The 21300-nt window shown below is 42.4% G+C and overlaps 1 protein-coding gene across 1 annotated transcript in view; it reads left to right on the top strand.

Annotated features, from left to right (window-relative positions):
• The window catches only part of Ucp4A (Uncoupling protein 4A), a 33399-nt gene that overhangs the window by 3860 nt on the left and 8239 nt on the right, over positions 1-21300 (top strand). Inside the window, exons 3-9 of the mRNA XM_084604914.1 lie at positions 2900-3010; positions 4210-4272; positions 7840-7924; positions 15404-15526; positions 17937-18049; positions 18385-18469; positions 19998-20090. Of these exons, the coding sequence (XP_084461040.1) occupies positions 2900-3010; positions 4210-4272; positions 7840-7924; positions 15404-15526; positions 17937-18049; positions 18385-18469; positions 19998-20090 (673 nt within the window). The remainder of the gene's footprint in view (positions 1-2899; positions 3011-4209; positions 4273-7839; positions 7925-15403; positions 15527-17936; positions 18050-18384; positions 18470-19997; positions 20091-21300) is intronic.

Here is a 21300-nt window from a genome sequence, read left to right on the forward strand (position 1 = left end):
AAGCGAAATCGAGTTTTGATACAGATACTCGGTTCTGTATCGTTGATACTTCGATACATCACTGAAATCCTAACATAAAAGGTGGTAATACGATTAGTGGCATTAAAAAATTTTGCCGTGCTTTCTGGAATTTTTAAAACATTCCTATAGCATGATTTTCTGAAAGGGCTTAACGAATACGCCAGCGCGGATTTATTGTTTGGCCAGCTGTCATTGTCAGAACTTCACACTGAATCGAAGCCATGGTTACGGTTAAGCGATTGCTTCCACAAGCAGCCTAGCAAAATATTTCTTTAAACTAATGCTCTTCATGCGAACCGACCTGTGAGCACTTGGCTATACATACAAAGGTGCAGCCTGCGTGCGTTTGGAGAACTGAGCAGTTATATTGCCATTAGTGCAATAACAAACTTTTGAAGCTCTGCATATTGTTAAAATTTAGAAGGAAAACAATTAAAATAAAATGGCTGAACATTATTTAGTCCGAAAAGAGCGCTATGTGGGCATGCTAAAATTGACTTGAATGTGAAAAGTCTCTCTACATACGCACACGAGCACACCGCAGCGTTGTATTAGATGAGGATGCCATTTATCAGTGTGTAAGAGTGAACCATAGCCGCGTTGACTCAAGCATTCTGGAGGTATTTAGGAAACTCGAAGATCACTAGCGTCGCTGGAGAACTACGGCTGGCTGTAGATAAAAGATAGAAGTATCTTTTTTTTTAACGAAAAGTGGCTAATGTGATGTCAATTCGAATATTTCAAAAATTATTATTTTTTTTTTTATGACAGAGATACCTTTACTAGTTTTATTCCAGGTTTGCTCAAATGTTTTTCGCGGAAAAAATTGTTTCACAACGCATAATTTTTTATTCGAACTGTGCTGGAAAATTGCGTTTATAGCTTTCATGTCGTGCATTTCATAAAATTTTGGACGTAATATTTTTTCCAGGAAAAAGTCTAGTGAAAGCCTGTTTGCTGTGTAGTTACAAAAGATGGATTTGTTTTCCGTTAAACGCCGTAACTACAAGAACGGGGTTAGCCGACTGCATCGTGCTGGACTTAGGCCCTAGAAGCTTGTGTTCTTGCCACTAAGCAGAGCCGGCACGAAGAACCCAGGTGTTTTGGGTTGTGAATAAGTTACTGCGCTCGACAGCTTATTGAGGACACTGCTTGACGAGAACCAAACGTTGCAGAGATGGGGGCGGATGGCAGAGGGTGGGAAGAGCGGTTACAGCAGTGTGCGTAACCCCTACTACGTGTTTGCCTGGCGTTTCCGCTTTGTTCATATCTCTCTATGTGTCTGTTAAAGGCATACCAGCTTCGTGGTACGCATTCGGCGCTCAAAAGTAAAGCACCTCGTGAGCACCTACTTACCATTACCTCCTTCAATTTTAAAGAAAGGGAATCTGGAAATGTGGTTGATGCTGAAGGGTCGGCGCATTTGCAGGGAACTCAGGTGTACTACAAGCCGAGCTGTCTCAGGGCTTGTACTACCGTCTGAGCTAGCGCCGTCAACCCAAAGTCTCACAGCGGTTTAAATATTTCATGTTTTCTTTAGTATCAAGTATCCTCAAAATACATGCTACTTTAAAATGTATTTTCGATTTCGATACTCCGATACTTTCATTTTCAGCACACGATACCTAATACCGATACACAAAATGTATCTAAAGATAGTATCGAAGATGCATGTATCCTCGATACTGCCCATGACTGACATAGTATTGACGTTTAAAAAGAAACAAAAACAAACTGAGCTCACAAAAAGGTGATATCTAAACTTGATTTGGCAGGATAACAAAATGCATCATAGCTGCATAACTTGGGAGAAATAGTTACCTGTAGGAAGTGTTGTGATTTGTCACCATTTGAGAACCTTTGGAGCTTCTTATGATAATGGTATCAATGATGTTGACAAAATCACTCCATTAATGATTGATTGGCTACTAAACATAGTCAATCAATCATACAGTATTCATGTTTTCTGCTTCTCTGTTTCGCGAGGTCTGCAAACTGGTATGGCAAAGACTGGCAGTGGCTATGAAATGAATTTTTTTTTCAGCCTTTGAGTTGATGTTTTGCATCGCAGAGAGGCCATGCATGCAGTGGCCATTTTCAAATGTTATTAAAAAAATGGTGTGCTTCTTTTTTAGCTTGCTAAAGAGAAGCCTCGTTGCATATTCATGGGATATCTTAAGCTTTAATGTGGTGGTAAGCATGCTTGGTGCTCAATGTGTTTTGCCACATCCATTACCGTGGCATTTACGTCGTTAATCTTTTTCAGTCGCGAGTTCCTCTGTCTGGGGGCATTACAGTGAAGGAATGTGAGAAATTTTTTTTCATTTGTAGTGAGCACTCATTGTGTGAAGCTCTGTGGATACAAAGCAGTTGAGTGACCAAGAATTTCGCGAACCTGAGTTGAGCCTTTTCTTTATTTTACGCTGTCAAGGGCTCAAATGGTAACTATTCATTTTGCAGTCACTGCCAGTACCATTCTTTGAGGTTCTTGTCCACTATTCACATCATCATTTTCTTTATATTTTGCTGCTGAAACTAAAAACTCAAATGATTTGGAACTAGGAAGGTTGCCTCAATTAGAATAAGAGGGTCGTGCAGTGCAGACTCCAGCACAATGAGTCATTCTTCTTCACCTGTGTTTTGTGATGCAATATCAGGCTGCTTCTGAGCGGGTGTAGCAGTTTGGGGTTGTCTGTGCTCATGTTTGGTTCCTCCTTCCTTCATCCAGTCTTTTAGGCTGCACTGCTGTTAGGTCTTCTGAAGGTACACCTCTGAGGAGAGGAAGAAAGCAGTGCTGTGGTGTTATGATGCGGGGGGCACTCCTTTCAAAAACTTTGCCCTGAATCAATGACCTTCTCCTTTCCTTCCCTTAACACAGCGACCTACCCTCTGGACATAGTGAAGACCAGACTGCAGGTTCAAGGGGAGCTGGCCGCCAAGGGTCAGATTGTCGACCGGCGGGGCTTTTTTAAGACGGCTGCGGGGATCGGTGAGTAGAACTGCTGGAGAAATAGTGAGCTATCAGCTTTCCAGCAGGAAATGGCAGCTGTGGCAAGGAGCATGCAACATTATGAGATTGCAAAAAAAAAATAATAATAAAACGAAAGGGGGAACAAATATAGGGAATGGCTGTTGGCAACTGATACAAGTAAAGGGAAAATAACCCATGGTCATTGAGGGTAACAGAGTATATTCAATGAGGTGCAAAATATAGCAGGGACAACAGAGAGACTGGTTAATGGACATGATTACGCATTTATTAGGTATAGGGTGATTGCAGCACAGGTTTAATTGGAGACTGTGAGAGGCCTGCATCAGTAGGCGTGGTTAAGTTGATTATGATTGTGATGATGAACAGACGCTTGGCATAAAACCCAGGTGCGTGGTGAGAGATTCGCTGTTATTGCATTGATGCCCAGAAAAGAACCAGAGAGTATGCACTTTATTTGGCAAGACTTGATGGTGATTTGTTTGAGGTCAGGTTTGTGCTATCTTTGTTGGTCTGTGATGTTCACAGTAACATAGTCAGGTGTGATGGGATTGTACTCACTTCACTGCTATTATCATCCACTTACAGAAACCATTTTGCTGCATTACGTGTTGCAGCACGAATAGATAGTTTAAATGCGCTGTGCAGTGTCATGCTATAGGCATAGCACAAAGGTTGTTTTTGTTACAGGTGGTGCTCCTTTTGTACTTAGTTACATGTCCATCTTATACATTTTGCATTGCCAGACCGAGTCCAAGGGCTTGCGCCTTTGTGTCATTGAATGTGTCGCAGCCAGGTTTCGCGGTGCTAAGTCGAATGGAATCTTTGGTGTATGCAGCATACAGGGAAAAGTGGCTGTGTTAAGGGCGGTAAAAAAAGTTAACTGCATTTCAGTGTGCAACTCAGCTAGCGTTGCTGCAAATCAATGTTCCACAAAGTAGCTGAGTTGACGTTTTTAAGAAATGCCCTTTCAAAAGCCTGCACTTGCGGGACCACACTCAGGCCAGTGACCAGTCCTTCTTGATAAGAAATTTAGCTCTCACATGCGTGGGAGCTGGGATTCATAAAGACATTCTAAGCAAGCTTAGAATGTCTTGGCAAAAAGAAATCTGTGTGTTCATTGGAAAAAAAATGCACAGCCAGGAAAGATGTTGGCGTTCCAGTTGACAGTTCCTGCAATGTTGGTGCTTTGCTCGCAGTACGTGAAGAAGGCCTGTTGAAACTGTGGAAAGGGCTGCCGCCGGCCATCTACAGACACCTCAGTGAGTTGACCGCTTAGTTCTTTCCCTTGATTGGAAAAGAGTAGATTTTGTGTGCATCGCATTGTTAAGGCAAGAATTGAAAACATAGCATTCTCATGATACTTGGAATATATAGGCTGCTCTGGTCAAACTTGGAACCTGAATTCAGTGGGAACTCATTATGAATGTACAGATAGACTTAAAAGAACATTAGCATATACTAGTATTTGTTTCAGCATGTTGAACAGGGCTGACATCATATTCTGGGGGTATAAGGGATGCTGCATTGCCATGATAGCTGTGTCGTATTTTCTAGCATATAAGCTACACCAAAAAGAAAAAAAAGAAAGTGTCCGCGTTTCGGGTGCATGCCTTATATGGGCATATGCCAATCATTATTGAATCGATACTTAATTAATAGCAATCATATGATATCAGAACATGATTTAAGGCATTTTCAAGATAATTTCATGATAATTTACGACTAATAATAGCATAATTAAGCAGATGTCCATAGGAACCCATGCATTTGGAGGTCATCGTAAGTTTCACTAACCATCACTTACTAGTTAAGGGGTGTTTAACTAACACTAACCACACATTAACTAGTACTTAGAAAGTGGAAGTCATAGTTAACTATCACTAACCAATTATAAAATGTTTCGAGACGTCTATAGCCGTGACATGGTGACGCCATCAGCCGTGACGCTGTGAGCGGATGTGACATCATCATGACATCATATCCGGTCATGTCTAATAATCGGGAGTGATAATGACGTCTCATCCGGTCATGACGTCATGACTGATGATGACGTCACCAGAAAATTCATGTATATACGAAGCTGACCCCGCCGGGCGTTCGATCCAGGCATCTGTGCGGCGCCTTTCATTTGGCGCTTCCTCGAACTCTGCACCACTGAGCATATATAGAAATAGACTCAGTACAGCAGGCATCAGCAGCGTTTAAAATTGGTTGGTAGCAAAGAAAAGGCACAGTATCTGTCACAATTCTAGTCAATCACAAATGGTCTCGCAGTCAATGCCTAAGCAGCGCGGCGGGGAAGCACTTTAGTGCCTTGAAGCACTTTAGTAAGCCATAGTTCCCCCTGAATTTATTACCCACTCTTCCATGGTTTTACCTGGTGGTTCCACCTTCTGTCCCAGTTCGAAGCCTCTAATTATGCCTCCCTATCGCAGAGGTGTTTCTTTCTTTTTTTTTTCTTTTTCTTTCTTTTTTTTTTTTTGTGCCATGTGATGTGCGCCAAGCCGCCCAGACGCACCAGCACATAGTTACAATTGTCCGTAGCGGAACCAACTCGCGTTCAAATTAACGTTTTTTTTTTGTACACAGATCTCAATGGAGCTTGGCCGGACCCAGTAGAGTAGTTCAAATGATCCGAAAATTCGAATTATGGAGGTTCGAATTAACAAGCTTTCACTGTATTTGGATAGTCATTTGTCAAGCTTTTCATAACTCCACATTGTACTACTCGGGTGGCTGGCTGAATTAACCGAAGCCATTAGCAGAAGTCCGAATTAACAATGCAATGAAAATGCAGTCTTAATCAGTTTCTCATGCTGATTTGAAATATGTAAAAAAATTTGATATATCATTTAGTTTTCAAAATATTTGACATTTTCATTTTTTTTTTTGTTTACAGAAACAATAGAGAAGAAATCACTAATCAGAAAACTATTGTTAACATGTGGCTAAATAGTATACAATGTAAGGAATACAACGTAGGAACTACTTTTATTATTTTTATATTAATCATTTTACAGCTTGTTGAATTTTGATGTAGGAAAAAATTATTTATGACTGCGGTGGCTGTGTTTTGATGGAAGCGAAACGAAGGGGCGTCCGTGTGCTGTACGATGTCAGAGCATGTTAAAGATCCCCATGTGGTCGAAATTATTCCGTTGCCCTCCACTATGGATCCTCTTTCTCTCTTTCTACTATCACTCCCGCCTTCCTCCCTTCCCTTAAGGCGGGGTGCGCCTTTCCCTTCCTGTGAACCAATTATTATTATTATTATTATTATTATTATTATTATTATTATTATTATTATTATTATTATTATTATTATTATTATTATTATTATTATTATGTAAAGTTAGAGGGCACAAAAAAATTAGCAAGAACAAAATGAGAAATCTTTTCCCAACATAGTATAGTTTATTCATTCAATAAATCACTGCAATAAAAATTAGTCTTTTATCTGCTCTAGATGCAAAGATACTCTTCTTGTAAGGACAGAAATTTTTGTTTTTGAGGAAACGAGAAAAAATGGACAGTGATGGGATTTATTTGGTTTGTTTGCAGCTTATAAAGTTGAATTAATGACCCAGGGAGTTAATAATATTTTGGTAGGTAGGAGATGGGCTGTAAAATCAAAAAACAGCGCTGCGACTTGAGACAAACAGAGGAAGAGAATAACGGACAAGCGCTGTACCGTACAGTGCTTGTCCGTTATTCTCTTCCTCTGTTTGTCTCAAGTCGCGGTGCTGTTTTTTGATTTTGCAATGCACCAACTAGCTCAGATTTCCATTCTTCTGGAGATGGGCTGTAGATTTCCAAGATGCCAGTTTCAAAAAGTCATCTTTTTTTGTGTGTGTGATTTTCAGACCATAAAGAGCCTTGTCCTCCCTTATATGAGTGCTTGGTAGGGGGACGAACTACCGAGGTTTTATTATGCACTTTTGAGGGTAACATCGAAGCTTTGGGTGACAGCAACGGGACTCACAGAGTTGCAGTGATGCTTTTGCAATAAATTTGTTTTGAAAATGACCTGATCGCTGTTTGCACACTTTGTAGCTGCCTAGTCATACTGTATTTTTAGGGAAGTGTGTAGGTTAGACACGAGTGTATATATATATTTATTCTGGGAGGTTCAAAGCTTATGGTGCAGGTTATATGTGAGAAAGTATATCATATATATATAATAGTTCCCACCTAGACTTTTCATTTTTGCTCTGGTTTCATGTTTGGCTGACATTTGGTGGCAGGCTTTACTTGATGCCATATTTGATGGCAGTGCTGCCTGCTTAAATCAAAATGAAAATTATCTTGCAGAAATTTAGATGCGTGCGTTTGCACTACCACCTGTAGTTGAGCAAAAATTAACTTCTGAGTGCTGCCTCCTTTCTCAATAAATGGCAGCACTGTCCTATTTTGGGCCAGTTAAATTGTACATTGCAGCATGTATTGTTTTTGTCAAACCAAGCAAGTTCTAGAAATGTAACAACCATGGGTGCAAACACGCAACTGGTTGTTTTGTATAGGTGTTAATACTCAACTACGAATGGACCAGTGGTTTAAGCAAGGGATGTGTTTATACGCGGTTACAATAGTTACAAAACACTCTGCTTAAAGTAGAATATATTTTTTTTAAAGCAGTAGTTTAATTAGCGACATGCTCTGTTCATTTCTGACAAATTGGTGCTGTATGCCTAGTAAAAAAAGGTAGTTTACACAGTGTGGAAAAATGACTTTAGGGTAGCAATGGTTATTGGCTCAGTATGCGAGCTTTCTTTTTTGGTTCAGTGACCTATTTGTGCATGTGTGTGTGTGTGTGTGTGCACGTCCAGTCTACAGTGGCTGCCGGATGAACTTCTACGAGGCGTTGAGGGACCGGTACCTGCGGAACAAGGACGGCACACGTGCTCCCCTCTGGTGAGGGGCACGCTCGCTTCTGATTGGACGGGCCTTGTGTAGGAAAAAAGAGCTCTCCAGTGCTCATTAGGCATAATGGCAGGGTTCCCTGCTGAATTTTTTTTATTTGTGTAATGTGGAGAGACTTCTGGTTACCATGTCTTACATGGGAGCTTGATGTTAGCATTAATGTTTCTTGTTGCCTTCTAATTGTGGATTATGGCTTGGCCTTGCTGCAGAAGCTTCTTTTATTTTTTTAGTATGCTTGAGCGTCATAGTGTTGGGAGGGAAAGTTTTTTTTTTATTACGCCGAAGCTTCGACTAACCTGCACAAAACTTTCAACAATGTGGCTGCATTTGGTGTCGAGGCGGCTGAAGGCCGTTATTATCTGCAGGCCCATCAGATCTCTCGTAAACGCCACACACTTGGCGCTGCAGCGCAGTTCAGTTGAAGCTGACGCGGTGGTATATGCTACTTTCTTTCTCGGCAGTACTCTAAACGGCACTGACATAAAAGCTTACTGCTTGTTAGAGGTAATGAAATGACATTGACATGAAACCTTGCTGCACATAAGAGGTAATGAACGGTATGTGATAAAAAGCTCTTTACTGCTCTTGAACAAAGGGTAATAGCAGAGCAAGTGCCTTTATGAACAAGTGGTAGATAAGTGTAGAGAGGTTCAAACAAGCAAACAAAAAGAGACTGCGCCGTCTGCCTTACAGCTGCAGAGGCAGTGAGAGGCAGCTGCAGTGTTAGGTTATTCATTTCATTTATTCACCTTAAAGGCTCTTTTCGGGGTACTACATAAAGGTTGGTGCATACGATCATCAAGTTCAGTTCTTTTCCAGATTATCGTGTGATACATGCATTCAATGCTAAAGGATGATGGGATGGCAGCGGCGGAATGGGGTTCCAGTCCAACGCTGCTTGTGGAAAGGAGGTTTTGGTGCAAGTAATTTAAAGTGGGTGTGATAGGATGTACATTCGATCTCAAGGACGATACACTTACCTTGTGTGAATACCGAGAGCTTTTCCCTTCTTCCCGTCATCTTGTATGGTGCCTGTGGACTGAGCAAACAGTAGCGATAAATAATCAGCAGAAACATGCTTGGTGTTCTTTATAAGTTTAGAATTGATTTACAGAACCCGACGTTTCGCAGCCGGCTCGGCTCCTTCTTCAAGGGTGCATGACGCGGGGCTTGGAACGGTCGAGGGGGAGAAGAGGGGGAAGGAGGTGAGATGGGTATGAAAGGAAGGAGAGGTGGGGGTTAAGGCCTAAGATGGGGCAGGGTGCCGCAGGTGCAGGGGTGCCCACCGGCATCTTTTTTCTTTTCTTCTGTGAAGTGGCCAGGAAGGAGCGAAGACCTTGTAAGTGTACAGCAGGAAGGTTGCCTATTGTCCGGCTGATATTATTTGTGGTCGACTGTATGTGCCGTGACTCGAGAAGGCGTCTTTTCCGATAATTAGTCTCAGTCTCCAGGATGAACGTTTCTTCGAAATTTATTTTGTGGTCGAAATCTTCTGAATGTTCAGCTATGGTTTGCATTCTCTTGAGAAGTTTTGTTTATCATTCTTGTGTTGCCAAATTCTTTGTTTCAGGCTTTTTGTTTCACCATTGTAGCAGCGTCACAGTTGGCGCAGGGAATTTTGTAAACAATGCCTTGGTCTCTTTCTTGGCGGTCGACCTTTGGGAAAAGGTAGCACACTCCCCAAAGTTTTGAAGGCTTGTGCGCCATTTGAATTCCTTCTTTTCCTAGTAAACTGGTGCCTCAGGCATAGTGACATACTTTTGAGATGCAGTTGCTTGCTGTTGTTTATTTTCTTCTCAGAGCCTGTTGTTGTTTTGGAGGCGAATGATATCCTGGATAAAATTTTTAAGATAGCCGTTCGTGGTTAGTTCCTTGAATATCAAGCGTTTTTCTTTTTTTGTCGGGTTCTGTGGTGCAATGTAATTCGACCCTTCGTAATAAGGTCTTCACAGCTGACGTCTTAGGGCTTTGTCGGGTGGTCCAAAGTGAAGTGCAAATATTGCCTGTGTGGATGGGTTTGCGGTAGATGGAGAATTGCAGACAGTTGTTTTCCCGGGTCACCAAAACGTCCAAAAATGGCAGGGTGCCTCGCTTCTATATTTCTAAAGTGAACTGAATGTTTGGCTCTATGGAATTTAGATGAGAGAAAAAATTTTGGACTTTGGATTTCTTAATGATTAGATTCAGCAAAAGTTTCAGATTGTATAGGACTTGGAAGGCCATAGAAAATCGAATTTGACCTCCGTGAGCTGTTCTCGGTGTCATGAATTCAGTCCTCTAGATCCCGCACCAGCAGAGTTGACTTATCTGCAGTACTCTGCACATTTTCTACGTCTGTTTTTAACGTTACAAAGATTTTGGTAGCCTAGAGTGCCAATCCACTGAATTAAAGTCTTCTCTGTTGTCATTAGTTTGTTTTTGATGTCCTGAACGTCAGTGATTAGCGTAATATAGCAAGCACTGCCTCCATAGTGTCAGGCCCCAGATTCGTTTCTGTGTCCCAGTAGCAAGGTGCAAACAGTTTCATCAAAACGTTAACAGGCACAACACTATGGGCTTGGAAGCTGCACCAAAAAGTAATTCCTGGTTTCCTTGGCATATAAAGTGTATGGTTTACTGACCTGCATTGTGAACAGAAGCGGATTAGTGGCCTGCTTAATGTTACAGCCGCTCTTTTTCAGGGAATGGGCCCAATGCTGTTGACGGCGGTGAATAGACTGGTGTGCACGTCACTACCGTGATAATCCGGTAGATATGATGCCATTTCCCCCCCGTAGGAACCGGAGTGGCAACTGAAGTTGGGCTCTGTTGTGTCGTGATATAATACAAGAAGTTGCTACTAAGGTGGTTCCAAAGCAAAAGAAATGCAAGAAAGCAAACTGGTTATCTGAAAAGACTTTGCAAATAGCTGAGGAAAGGAGGATGGCAAAAGTTATGGGGGACAGAGAAAGATACAAGGTTCTCAATGCGGATTTTCAGAAAATAGCAAGGAGAGATAAGAATGCCTTCCTGAACATACAGTGCCAAGCAGTTGAGGACAACAGCCAATTAAGGAACACAAGAGCTCTGTATAAGACAATCAAAGATATCAAAGGAAGCTTCTGTGCTAAGCTGGGCGTGATAAAGGACAAACTAGGCAAGGACCTCACTGAAACCTCAGAGATAAAGAAGAGGTGGCAGGAATACACAGAAGAACTGTACAAGAAGGACCCGAATGTGCAAACCCAACATAAGACGGTTGTGATTACTGATCTTGAGCCGGGCATCCTGAAGAGTGAAGTTGAATGGGCCTTAGCCAGCCTTGCTAAGAGCAAAGCTAGTGGAATTGATGGCATTCCAGCTCAGTTGCTTTAAAACCTCTACCATGACGACGCTGTTAACATTCTGCATACATTACGTCAGAAGATTTGGACAACCCTGCAGTGGCCACAGGATTGGAGGAGGTCAGTTTACATCCCCATTCCAAATAAAGGCAGTGCCAAAGATTGTTCCAACTACCGCACGATCGCGCTTATTTCGCATGCTAGCAAGGTGATGTTGAAAATCCTCCAAGGTAGGCTGCAGCAGTATGTGGATCGAGAGCTTCCGGACGTGCAAGCTGGGTTTCGCAAGGGCAGAGGAACTAGAGACCAAATTGCCAACCTTCGCTGGATCATAGAAAAAGCAAGAGAGTTCCAGAAACCCATCTACTTCTGCTTTATTGATTATGCGAAAGCATTTGACTGCGTAGATCACAGCAGATTGTGGCAAGCTCTCCAAGAGATGGGAGTTCCAATTCACCTCATCTGTCTCCTCAGGAACCTGTATGAAGGGCAAGAGGCCACAGTCAGAACTGGGCATGGTCTTACTGATTGGTTTCCAATCGAGAAAGGAGTGAGGCAAGGCTGCTTACTGTCGCCCTGCCTATTTAACCTATATGCAGAGTGCATCATGAGGAAGGCCGGTCTGCACGAGTCTTCAGCTGGAGTGAAGATTGCTGGAAAACGTATCAACAACCTTAGATATGCGGATGATATCACTTTAATGGCAGAAAGTGAAGTGGAACTCAAGAGACTTCTGATGCGCGTACAAGAAGAAAGTGAGAAGTTTGGGCTTAAACTGAACATTAAAAAGATCATGGCGTCTTGCGCTATCAAGTCCTGGAGCATCAATGGACAAGAAGTGGAAGCTGTGACAGATTTTCTCTTCTTGGGCTCCAAGATCACCTCGGAAGGAGACTGGAGCCATGAAGTTAGGAGACGCCTGCTTCTGGGAAAGAGAGCAATGGTTAGCCTTGACCGCCTAGTAAAGAGCAGAGACATTAGTCTGCCAACCAAGATCCGTATAACTCGTACTATGGTCTTTCCAGTTGTGATATATGGATGCGAGAGTTGGACTGTGAAAAAGGCTGACCGCCGAAGCATTGACGCGTTTGAATTGTGGTGCTGGCGAAGACTCTTGAGAGTTCCTTGGACTGCCAGAAGATCAAATCAGTCGATATTGTCGACCATAAACCCTGACTGCTCATTGGAGGTTCAAATTCTAAAGTTAAAGCTCAGCTACTTTGGTCATCTGATGAGAAGAGAGGAGTCGCTGGAGAAAGATTTGATGTTGGGAAAGGTTGAGGGTCGCTGGAAAAGGGGTAGGCAGCGACCGCGATGGTTAGATGGCATCCTCGAGGCACTGCAGATTAAGTTATGTGATGTTAGGAAGATAGTGAGAGACCGGAAAGTGTGGCGTGACATGGTCCATAGGGTCATGAAGAGTCTGACACGACTGAACTGAACTGTGTTTCCTCTATGCAGATGGGACTGGAAACGGCATGTCTGTTGAATGATAATGGACTGTTGCTGGTGTAGGACAGGGGTTGGTTTGTCAATTGCACTCCCTTGGTAGACGTGGCGCCACCTTTTGTGCTGGCTTCAAACGTTGATATTTTAGGCTCGTGCATTGCTTTTGTGAATTAATGCTGCGGCAGGCACGCGGAAAATGTTAAAAGAACTGTGAAGCGTAGAACAGAAGTGGTACAGAATCCTTTAACTGTTCTGCCTCCTGTTAACTTGCTGCCGCACTTCTTCTAAGCATTGTGGATGCATACTATGGCAGTTTGAACAGTGTAGCAGGACTGCATCCATTTTTTTCCCGCATGGGGCACAAGCATTGGGCTGCCTTAGTTACGAGTTTCTGCTCTGTTTTATATTATATAGCACTTCTTGTTCTGTTTTACTTGTTTTTCTGCTAAGAACTGTACGTAGCTCAAGTACACACTGGTTGCCCAAACAGTTCCTTGAACGACCAGTGTGTACTTGAGCTATGTACAGTTCTTAGCAGAAAAACAAGTAAACAGTTCCTTGAACGAATAGTCTTCATGTCGAAACAAATGAACCACCTCTCGCAGACAGAAAAACAATGCTTACGTGTGCTTACGTGCTAAAAATAACGTCCATCCCAAAACATCTTTGCCACTCTGTAGTCACAAGGTGCCCATCTAGAACACCTTTTAGCAATAAACCGCTAGCAATAAGACCCCTAATTCTCCGTTATGAACAGATATGCCAGGAACTAAACATATATGATACACTTTCAAACGTTGTCCATAGTCCCGAACAAATTGCCCCTTGGTACAGCTTCCCTTCATTATGCTACCTCTCACTAACACAGTTTCGTAAAAAGCAGACACCACCTGATCATATAATACAAGAGTTCCTAGCCTTGAAGGAAAAGTACAAAAACCACAGTGCATTTTATACAGACGGTTCTAAAACAACTTTTTACATTGGTAATGGTATAGTAGAAGAAAAACTTGAGAAAACAGTTAGGCTACCTCTGTGTGTTTTTACTGCCGAGTGTTATGCCATCTCCTTAGCTGTGGAAAAGGTAGTAAAGTGCAACGTCGAAAAAAGTATAGTCTACACAGACTCACTTAGTGTGATCACAGCACTACACGCCAGAAATGCAACACAGTCCTTATTAGGAAATATAATACATTGCATAAAAACAGCTGACACACGGGGACACAAAATTAAATTCTGCTGGGTGCCAAGTCACATAGGTATAAATGGAAATGAAAGAGCTGATGCGTCTGCTGCAGCCACCCAGAATGCAAAAATAGAACAAGTAAATGTACCTCATAGAGATGCCTCATGTAATGCCCCATAACAGGGGCCTTTGAGGTACAATAAATAAATAAATCAATTATATATATATATATATATATATATATATAAATAAAATTGAAAGAGAAATGGCAGGATTCATGGGACAAAGAAATCAACAATAAGTTACACGTACTGAAGCCCGTGGTAGGGGAGTGGAAAACATGTAGCCACCAAGAGCGTTTCATTGAAGTGGTTCTATGTCGTCTTCGTATCGATCACACACACCTTACACATAACTTTTTACTATTGAAACACGATCAGCCTACTTGTGAAGAATGTAGAGAAGTGCTCACAATCAACCATATCCTAATCAGTTGTACAAGACTTGAAGATCTACGACAGAAGCACTTCCCACAACTTTACAATGAAGATACACCATTCCACCCAAGCTTACTTTTAGGAGAAAGGCCACTCATTGACATTTCCTGTATATTTTCGTTCCTAAAAGAAGCAAAGTATCTAAATAAGTTATAGAACCTGTAATAACTTCTTAAAGCCCTTAAACAAAGTCCAGATTTTAAACCTTGCTTTTGGCGCATGATGGCCTTAGTAAGCCTATGTGCCATAAAACACAACACAACACAACGCAAGTTTCTTGAACAAGTTATGTTGCTAGAATCTGAGCATGGGGAAGGGCAGTTATCCCAGTGTGTGCCCGCACATCTGCTCCTTTCTTCTTCGTATTTCTTAGGTTTTAATTTCTATAGCAGCTGTGAACTGTGTGCCATGCAGTCTTTTCAATTTTCTGGTTTAGCTTTGAGCACAACTGCCAGTGTTTTTGCCGCTGATTTGTAGCAGTTGACCGTTTCTTGCTTGCAATGTCAAGTTACTGCGGTGTAGATGCCATCGGCTGCATTGTTCAATAGCCGATGTTACTTTCTACCTTGTGTGCAGAATATTGCATTTTATTCCATCTTAGCGAGCGCTCTACTTTACCACCTGAAGCTCTGAAAGTGGACATTGTGGAATGTAAGGGTGCAGTACTCACGCAAGTCCCGAGTTTTGTAACTTTGCTAATTGTTAACCAAAACAAATTTTCATCGTTCTTGCCATTTGAAAAAGGTTCATTAAGCAGTTCCTAGCATACCTGGTAGGAAATAAAGTTTTTTCGGTGTATATGAAAGTTTCTAAGCCCTAGTAAGCGGTAATTTTTAACATAGGGCAGCCCCGCTGACATGTTGTTTGAAGCAGCAAAGTGAGCACTGGTGCAGACCACATAGGGGCCATTGTGAAGTGGCTGTATTGCAGCAATCATTTGCTTTGTTTGTGGCTGCCCTGGAGATTTGACTTCCAAAGCCTGAGGCAGAAGTGTGAGAGTGGATCTCCATCGCAGGAAAAGTGTCCTGGTGGGGGTGGCGGCAGGTGGCTTGGGGCAGTTCCTTGCCAGCCCCACCGACCTGGTCAAGGTGCAGATGCAGACGGAGGGACGCCGAGCCCTCATGGGACTGCCACCCAGGTAAGGGAATGGCACCACTACGCAATGCTCTGCTGAGCTTGTTTTGCACACACTCTGCAACTTTGTGTTCAGGATGCGAAGGAAGAAAGCGACGGATTCGCAAGCGTGTGTGCACAGGCTATCGTTGGGCTCTACAAACGAAGCAGCAGCGCGAGAGCAAGACTGTAAGAAATACAAAGGAGAATGGACATAAAGGAGCCACTGGAGGTGATATAAGATGTGCCGACAAGATGGAGCAGTGAATACGCCATGCTAACGCGCTTGCAGAAGCTGAAGTCAGCTGTGACAGTAGACTTGGCAGAAATAGATTCTGTTGACAAACTCTTGAATGGCGTCAAGTAGCAGCGTTCACGTCAGGGCTGCAACCGATTGAAGAAGTCACTACCGCTGCTTGTTCCGAGTCCCACCCAACATTGTCTCTTGTTATTCCTCTTGTTCACTGCATTCAGGTGCTGCTTGCTAAAGAGGCCAGTGGAGCTGAGGAGCTAGAGTTTAGAGTTTTCAAGGAACCTCATGTTGTCTGTGAAAGCAAGATTTTAAGGTATAAGCACACAGATACCCCTTGCTTAAAGGATTTCTGCAGCGACCAGCAAGAAAAGGGGCACATGCGGTCGCTCTTGTATTCAGTACTTCAGGAACAGGAAGAGTCGAGGCTGTTACAGTTCGGCTCAAGAAAACTTCTTCACAGAAGCAGACGGATTGGAGAGGAGAACAGTCGTTCGTTTGGGGAGTGTGTATAATACCTTGGTATCATCAAAACACAAAGAAAACCCTTGTTCTTTGATGCAAGAAATGTCCGACTATCTTCAGTCCTCAGTGTTACCTAGTGATAGCTGTCCAGTTCAGTAGTGGCAAACAGAAGGAAAAATCAAGTATGGAGCTCTTGCAACCATGGCCAGAAAGTACCTTGCCATTCTGTCTACTCAGGTGGCAAGTGAGACACTCTTCTCAACTTGCTCCAACACAGTAACTTGTTGGCGGGAATCACTTTTATTGGACAGTGTGGAGCACCTTGTTTTCTGGCACGGCAACTCAGTGTGGTCCAAGCTTCCATAACATTTCCCAACAGACCTGCTGTGCAATTTTGCAGTCCGGAACCATGTGTTGGTGAATATCCCTAGTTACATTATGAGGCCTAAGACTGCTTTTGTTTTGTTCCCATAGCTAAAACTCTCTTTTTACATACAGTGCTGCCATTGGAACATGCCCAGTCTTTCATATACTTCTTTTTGAAATCCGCTTTGTCTCACTGCACCTGCACTACTTCTAATGTTCCACCTTTTACAATATCAAATTTTATCTTTGTAAATGGTTGTTTCTCATAACTGCTGCGACAAGTTTCATTCCTAGTCATTAACTGCTTAGGCAATAACTGCACATTAATCTAGTCTTGTATCTATATTTTCTGTGAGATTTCCTAGCAGTGTCAGTGCCTTAATCTAGTCAATCATTTTTAAAATTTTTGATGGTTAGTCTGAGGAAGTCTTGTCTTAGTAGATGTAATGTTGTTCCACTGATATCATGTTCAGAGTACTCAATTTCTAGGTGTGCGTTCTAGTAGTGCCAGGCTGTACTTCTAGCCAAACTGCATATAGTAGTAAATTTATTAACCCCTGCCAACTCTGCTTGACCTTAATGAGCACTATTTTCTCTTGCTTATGACACTGTTCAATCTTTTTGTTGACTTGATCTCACCTGTAGTCAAGGCTGATGCAACTGTGCATTGTTGTGAACTATATTATATATCAAACAGCATTTTGAATAAAATTGAATTTCAGACACTTTTTCATATTTCGTAGTCAACATACAAATTATATGAACACAACTTGCAGAGTATTCGATTCATATCCGATTCGCTGCTTTCACTATTTGATTCGGTTTTTACCTGCATTATTCGTATTCGATTCGATAACAAGAGTGTACTATTCGTATTCGATATGTTTTGGAAAAAGTACTATTCGCGCACCCCTAATTTACACCAGTAGTAATCGTATCCTGTAGCAAAATTTTGCCTTCATTTTGTTGGGTGAATTTGGAAGTAATGCTGCTGAACTGCAGCCTTAGCAGCATAAACTAATCCTCACCGAGAGTGGAGCAGAAGTTTGGACAAGGTGGTGAACATTCATAAGCACTGGTTTTGGTCACAGGATTGGTGGTATCTCTTTGTAGTTGTGTCTGACGTGCACTGTTTTTAATCGTGAATCTTCATAAGAGGAAGGCGAACCCCACTGATGGCTTATGTATATTTGGATGGTGGGTAACACCTTGCTTCCATCCTACTGAAAAGTTCCAAAGAGTGCGGTGTAATTAGCATTGAAAGTGGCATTTGGCAAACATGCATATGCAGGTTCACTCTGTAGTAGATAACTGGATTCACAGGCCACGCTTCCCTCCCTTTTTTCTTGTGCAGGGTGACTAGCACATGGCAGGCGTTGAAGAAGATCGCATCGGAAGGAGGCATCCGGGGACTTTGGAAAGGGGGCGCCCCAAACGTCTACCGTGCTGCGCTCGTCAACCTCGGTGGTCAGTGGCCCCCCACTTACTCTCTTGCCATGGAGGGGGGGGAACTTGAGCACAAAGAATGCACAAAGCATGGCTTTATATGGCTTGCATATTGAACTGCCTAAAGGGTGTGTGTTGTCTCGTATGAGTGTATGATCTTCTCACTGCAAAGGCATTCGCACAACGGTTTACAGAGGGGTGCATCAGAAACCTTTAATGCATTTATTTGCGATGAAGAAAGCGATGTCTGCCTGGTAGCGTGAGGGACGTGCCAGCCTCTTTTATCGTACCAGCCACCTCTGATGTGTGCAGACTGCCGTGATAGTTGTGAGATTTTCTGCTGTGTGCACTTGCAGATCTGACCACATATGACACGGGTAAGCGGCTACTCTTGCAACACACCAGCCTCAAGGACAACTACTTCACCCATTCACTCGCCAGGTACGGATGTCCCCCCGTAGCACACCTGCGTGTACGGTTTAAGCAACAGTGCTGCGTAGATGCACCGTCGCGTTGTACCGATTTTCTCAGCCTTGGATGGCATCTAACTGAAAAGGAGAACCTGGTGTAATCTAAGTTTCATGAAAGCATCTGATACAAGCATTACTTGACGTGGCAACTTCCTGGCTGGCCAACATTTGGATTAGGATCGGGAATAGGCTGACAGCTCTGGGTCACCAGTTACACACAGTAAAACAGTCATGGCTGAAAGGCATTATTGTTAGTATGTTGATAATTTTTCTGTGAACTTTTTGTTATTGTTACATTCATGCAGATGTTTAGCTATGGGAATATGTATGAAGCATGTAGTGTTTTGGAATGGAGTGGAAAATGTACAGCAAGGTTCTCTTGTTTTGAAAAACCAAGCAGCATGTTTAAAAGAGCCAGAGACCAAATTTTTTGTTTTACTTTTCTTCTTGTTAATGATATGGAAGATACTATTATATATAGATCATGGTACGGATTTGTTTGTAATCGTTGAATAATTTATAACTTAATTTTTGTTCACCTGTTTCAATTTCAACAGCCGAATGATGACTAGGACATCAGAGTAGACTTCTAATAAGGGAGTAATTACTCATTATCATCCACCAGAGCGCAGCCATACAGCTACAAAGGAAAACTATACAGCTTTCTCAGAAACTTCGTATAAAAAAAAATTCGTCCTGATTACAAACAAAACCGCATTCGTCTTCTTCGACTGCTTCAAGAACAAGGATCAGAACAACTGCAGAAGCAGCCATTATATCGCAGTTTTTCATCCCTCGCATGACCTGAAGTCTACAAGGTGGAGTAGATTTCTAATAAGGGAGCAATTACTCATTATCGTCCACCCGAGCGCAGCCATACGGCTACAAAGGAAAGCTATACAGCTTTCTCAGAAACTTCGTAGTTAAAAAAAAATTCGTCCTGATCAGGACGAATTTTTATTTAACTACGAAGTTTCTGAGAAACTTTGTAGCCGTATGGCTGCGCTCGGGTGGATGATAATGAGTAATTACTCCCTTATTAAACGTCTACTCCACCTTGTAGACTTCAGGTCATGCGAGGGATGAAAAACTGCGATATAATGGCTGCTTCTGCAATTGTTCTGATCCTTGTTCTCGAAGCAGTCTAGCTCCAGCATTATGTTGAATCAACGGTGAAGGAACTATATTCACACACAATTTTCGCACCCCTAACATGACTTAACTTCACTTTGAAGCCATAGCCATCACTCAGTGGCTCAAACTAGAACTGAAGTAGGCGAGAAACGAAATTGTGTTATAAATTATTTAGTGGTTGTATCACTGCAAAGAAAAAACAACTAAAAGTCATTTGTGTACCCCTTTAAATGAGTGATTTGGATTGAGATCCAGAGCTCTGACTGGATGGATACCTTGTTTCTCTGCAGATTATTTTGAAAGCTGCTCCGAATAGTTGATTGGATCACACAGTTATTCAGTGTATGGTTCCACATCTGGTGCAGTGGGATGTCTGGCTTGATAGCGGCAACCCTTGGCACACCAGCCGACGTAATCCGAACGAGGGTCATGAACCAGCCGACAGACAACCGGGGGAGGTAAGTTTTTTTTTTTCTTCTTTTTTTCTTTTCTTCTTTTTTTTTTTTTGCTGGTGCCCTTTAGTTTCCAGGAATTGCTGTACCAAGCTCACCAATGCAGGGAGCGCTGCTTTGCTTACCTTAATAACGCGAAAGAATTTTTTGACTCCGAGTCATGCGGACAGAGCCTGTTGTCAATAAATGTATCCGTGCGAACTGACACTAAATAAAAATTGTCGCTGCCATCAAACCACCATCCTTGCACAAATGACTACACCGTGCTGACTGCCTGCAAATACATTTGTAGTTCCACTTGTCTAGCTTAAGGACTCCGAAGGGCGTCAAGGGAAACAACACTGACAGTAAGTAAGGGAGAAAAAACGAACAAAAAATTTCTAAACCTGTCTCGAGTACAGATTATGGCTGCCAACGATAGCGTTTCTAAATCTGTGTGCATAAAATTGAAAGCAGAACAAAGACATTGAATCTCCCATTAGACGTGTTGCGCCACCTAGCAAAGTTGACTCAATACACCACAGCACAGCAGTCTCGCGTGACTCTCGCCAGGAAGCAACGAATGAGCCTTGAAATAGCCGTAACTTATTTAGCGCACGGTGTTTGTTAGGAACGGTGAAGACATAACGAAACAAACAAGCAGCCACATAACTGGTAGTAATAAGAGAGATGCTTTTGCATTACTGTACCGAGCAGACATTCTTGGAATTTTTCTAACATGGAATTTACCTTTCAATAAAAATTGACCTGTTGGTTTTTGGAGTGCAGTTGGGCATAATAGCAAGCACTTTGTTGATGTCGTCCCTGTGGCTTCTTCTCAAGCCAGCTATACTAACCATAACGGCACATGAACTGTCATGTGCGCTCATAGGGGATAGAGTTGTGGTGCAGAAAACCACTCCATAAATTCAACTTTAGTTGTGGCAAACTGCATTTCGATTAGTGCACTAGACACGAACAGCTACTAAAATTTGGTGTGCACTATAGAGCGCCTGTAGAAACCAATCTGGTTGTTTCACCGTGACATTCGCTACAGCCTGTACACAGGTCTCGTACATGAGTTTTTCACTAGTTTTTGGAACTCGCATTTGCTCATTTTGCTAATCAGTAGTTGAGGCTGCTGGTGGGTTAAAAATTTGTAGGAAGAGATCAGCAGTGCTTGCAGCCTCCTCGACCTTGAAAACAGCCTCAAACTGAAACCAAAACATCAGTGAAA

The sequence above is a fragment of the Amblyomma maculatum genome, chromosome 5, assembly GCF_055883805.1.
Source record: "Amblyomma maculatum isolate TAMU_Amacu chromosome 5, ASM5588380v1, whole genome shotgun sequence".
NCBI lineage: Eukaryota > Metazoa > Arthropoda > Arachnida > Ixodida > Ixodidae > Amblyomma > Amblyomma maculatum.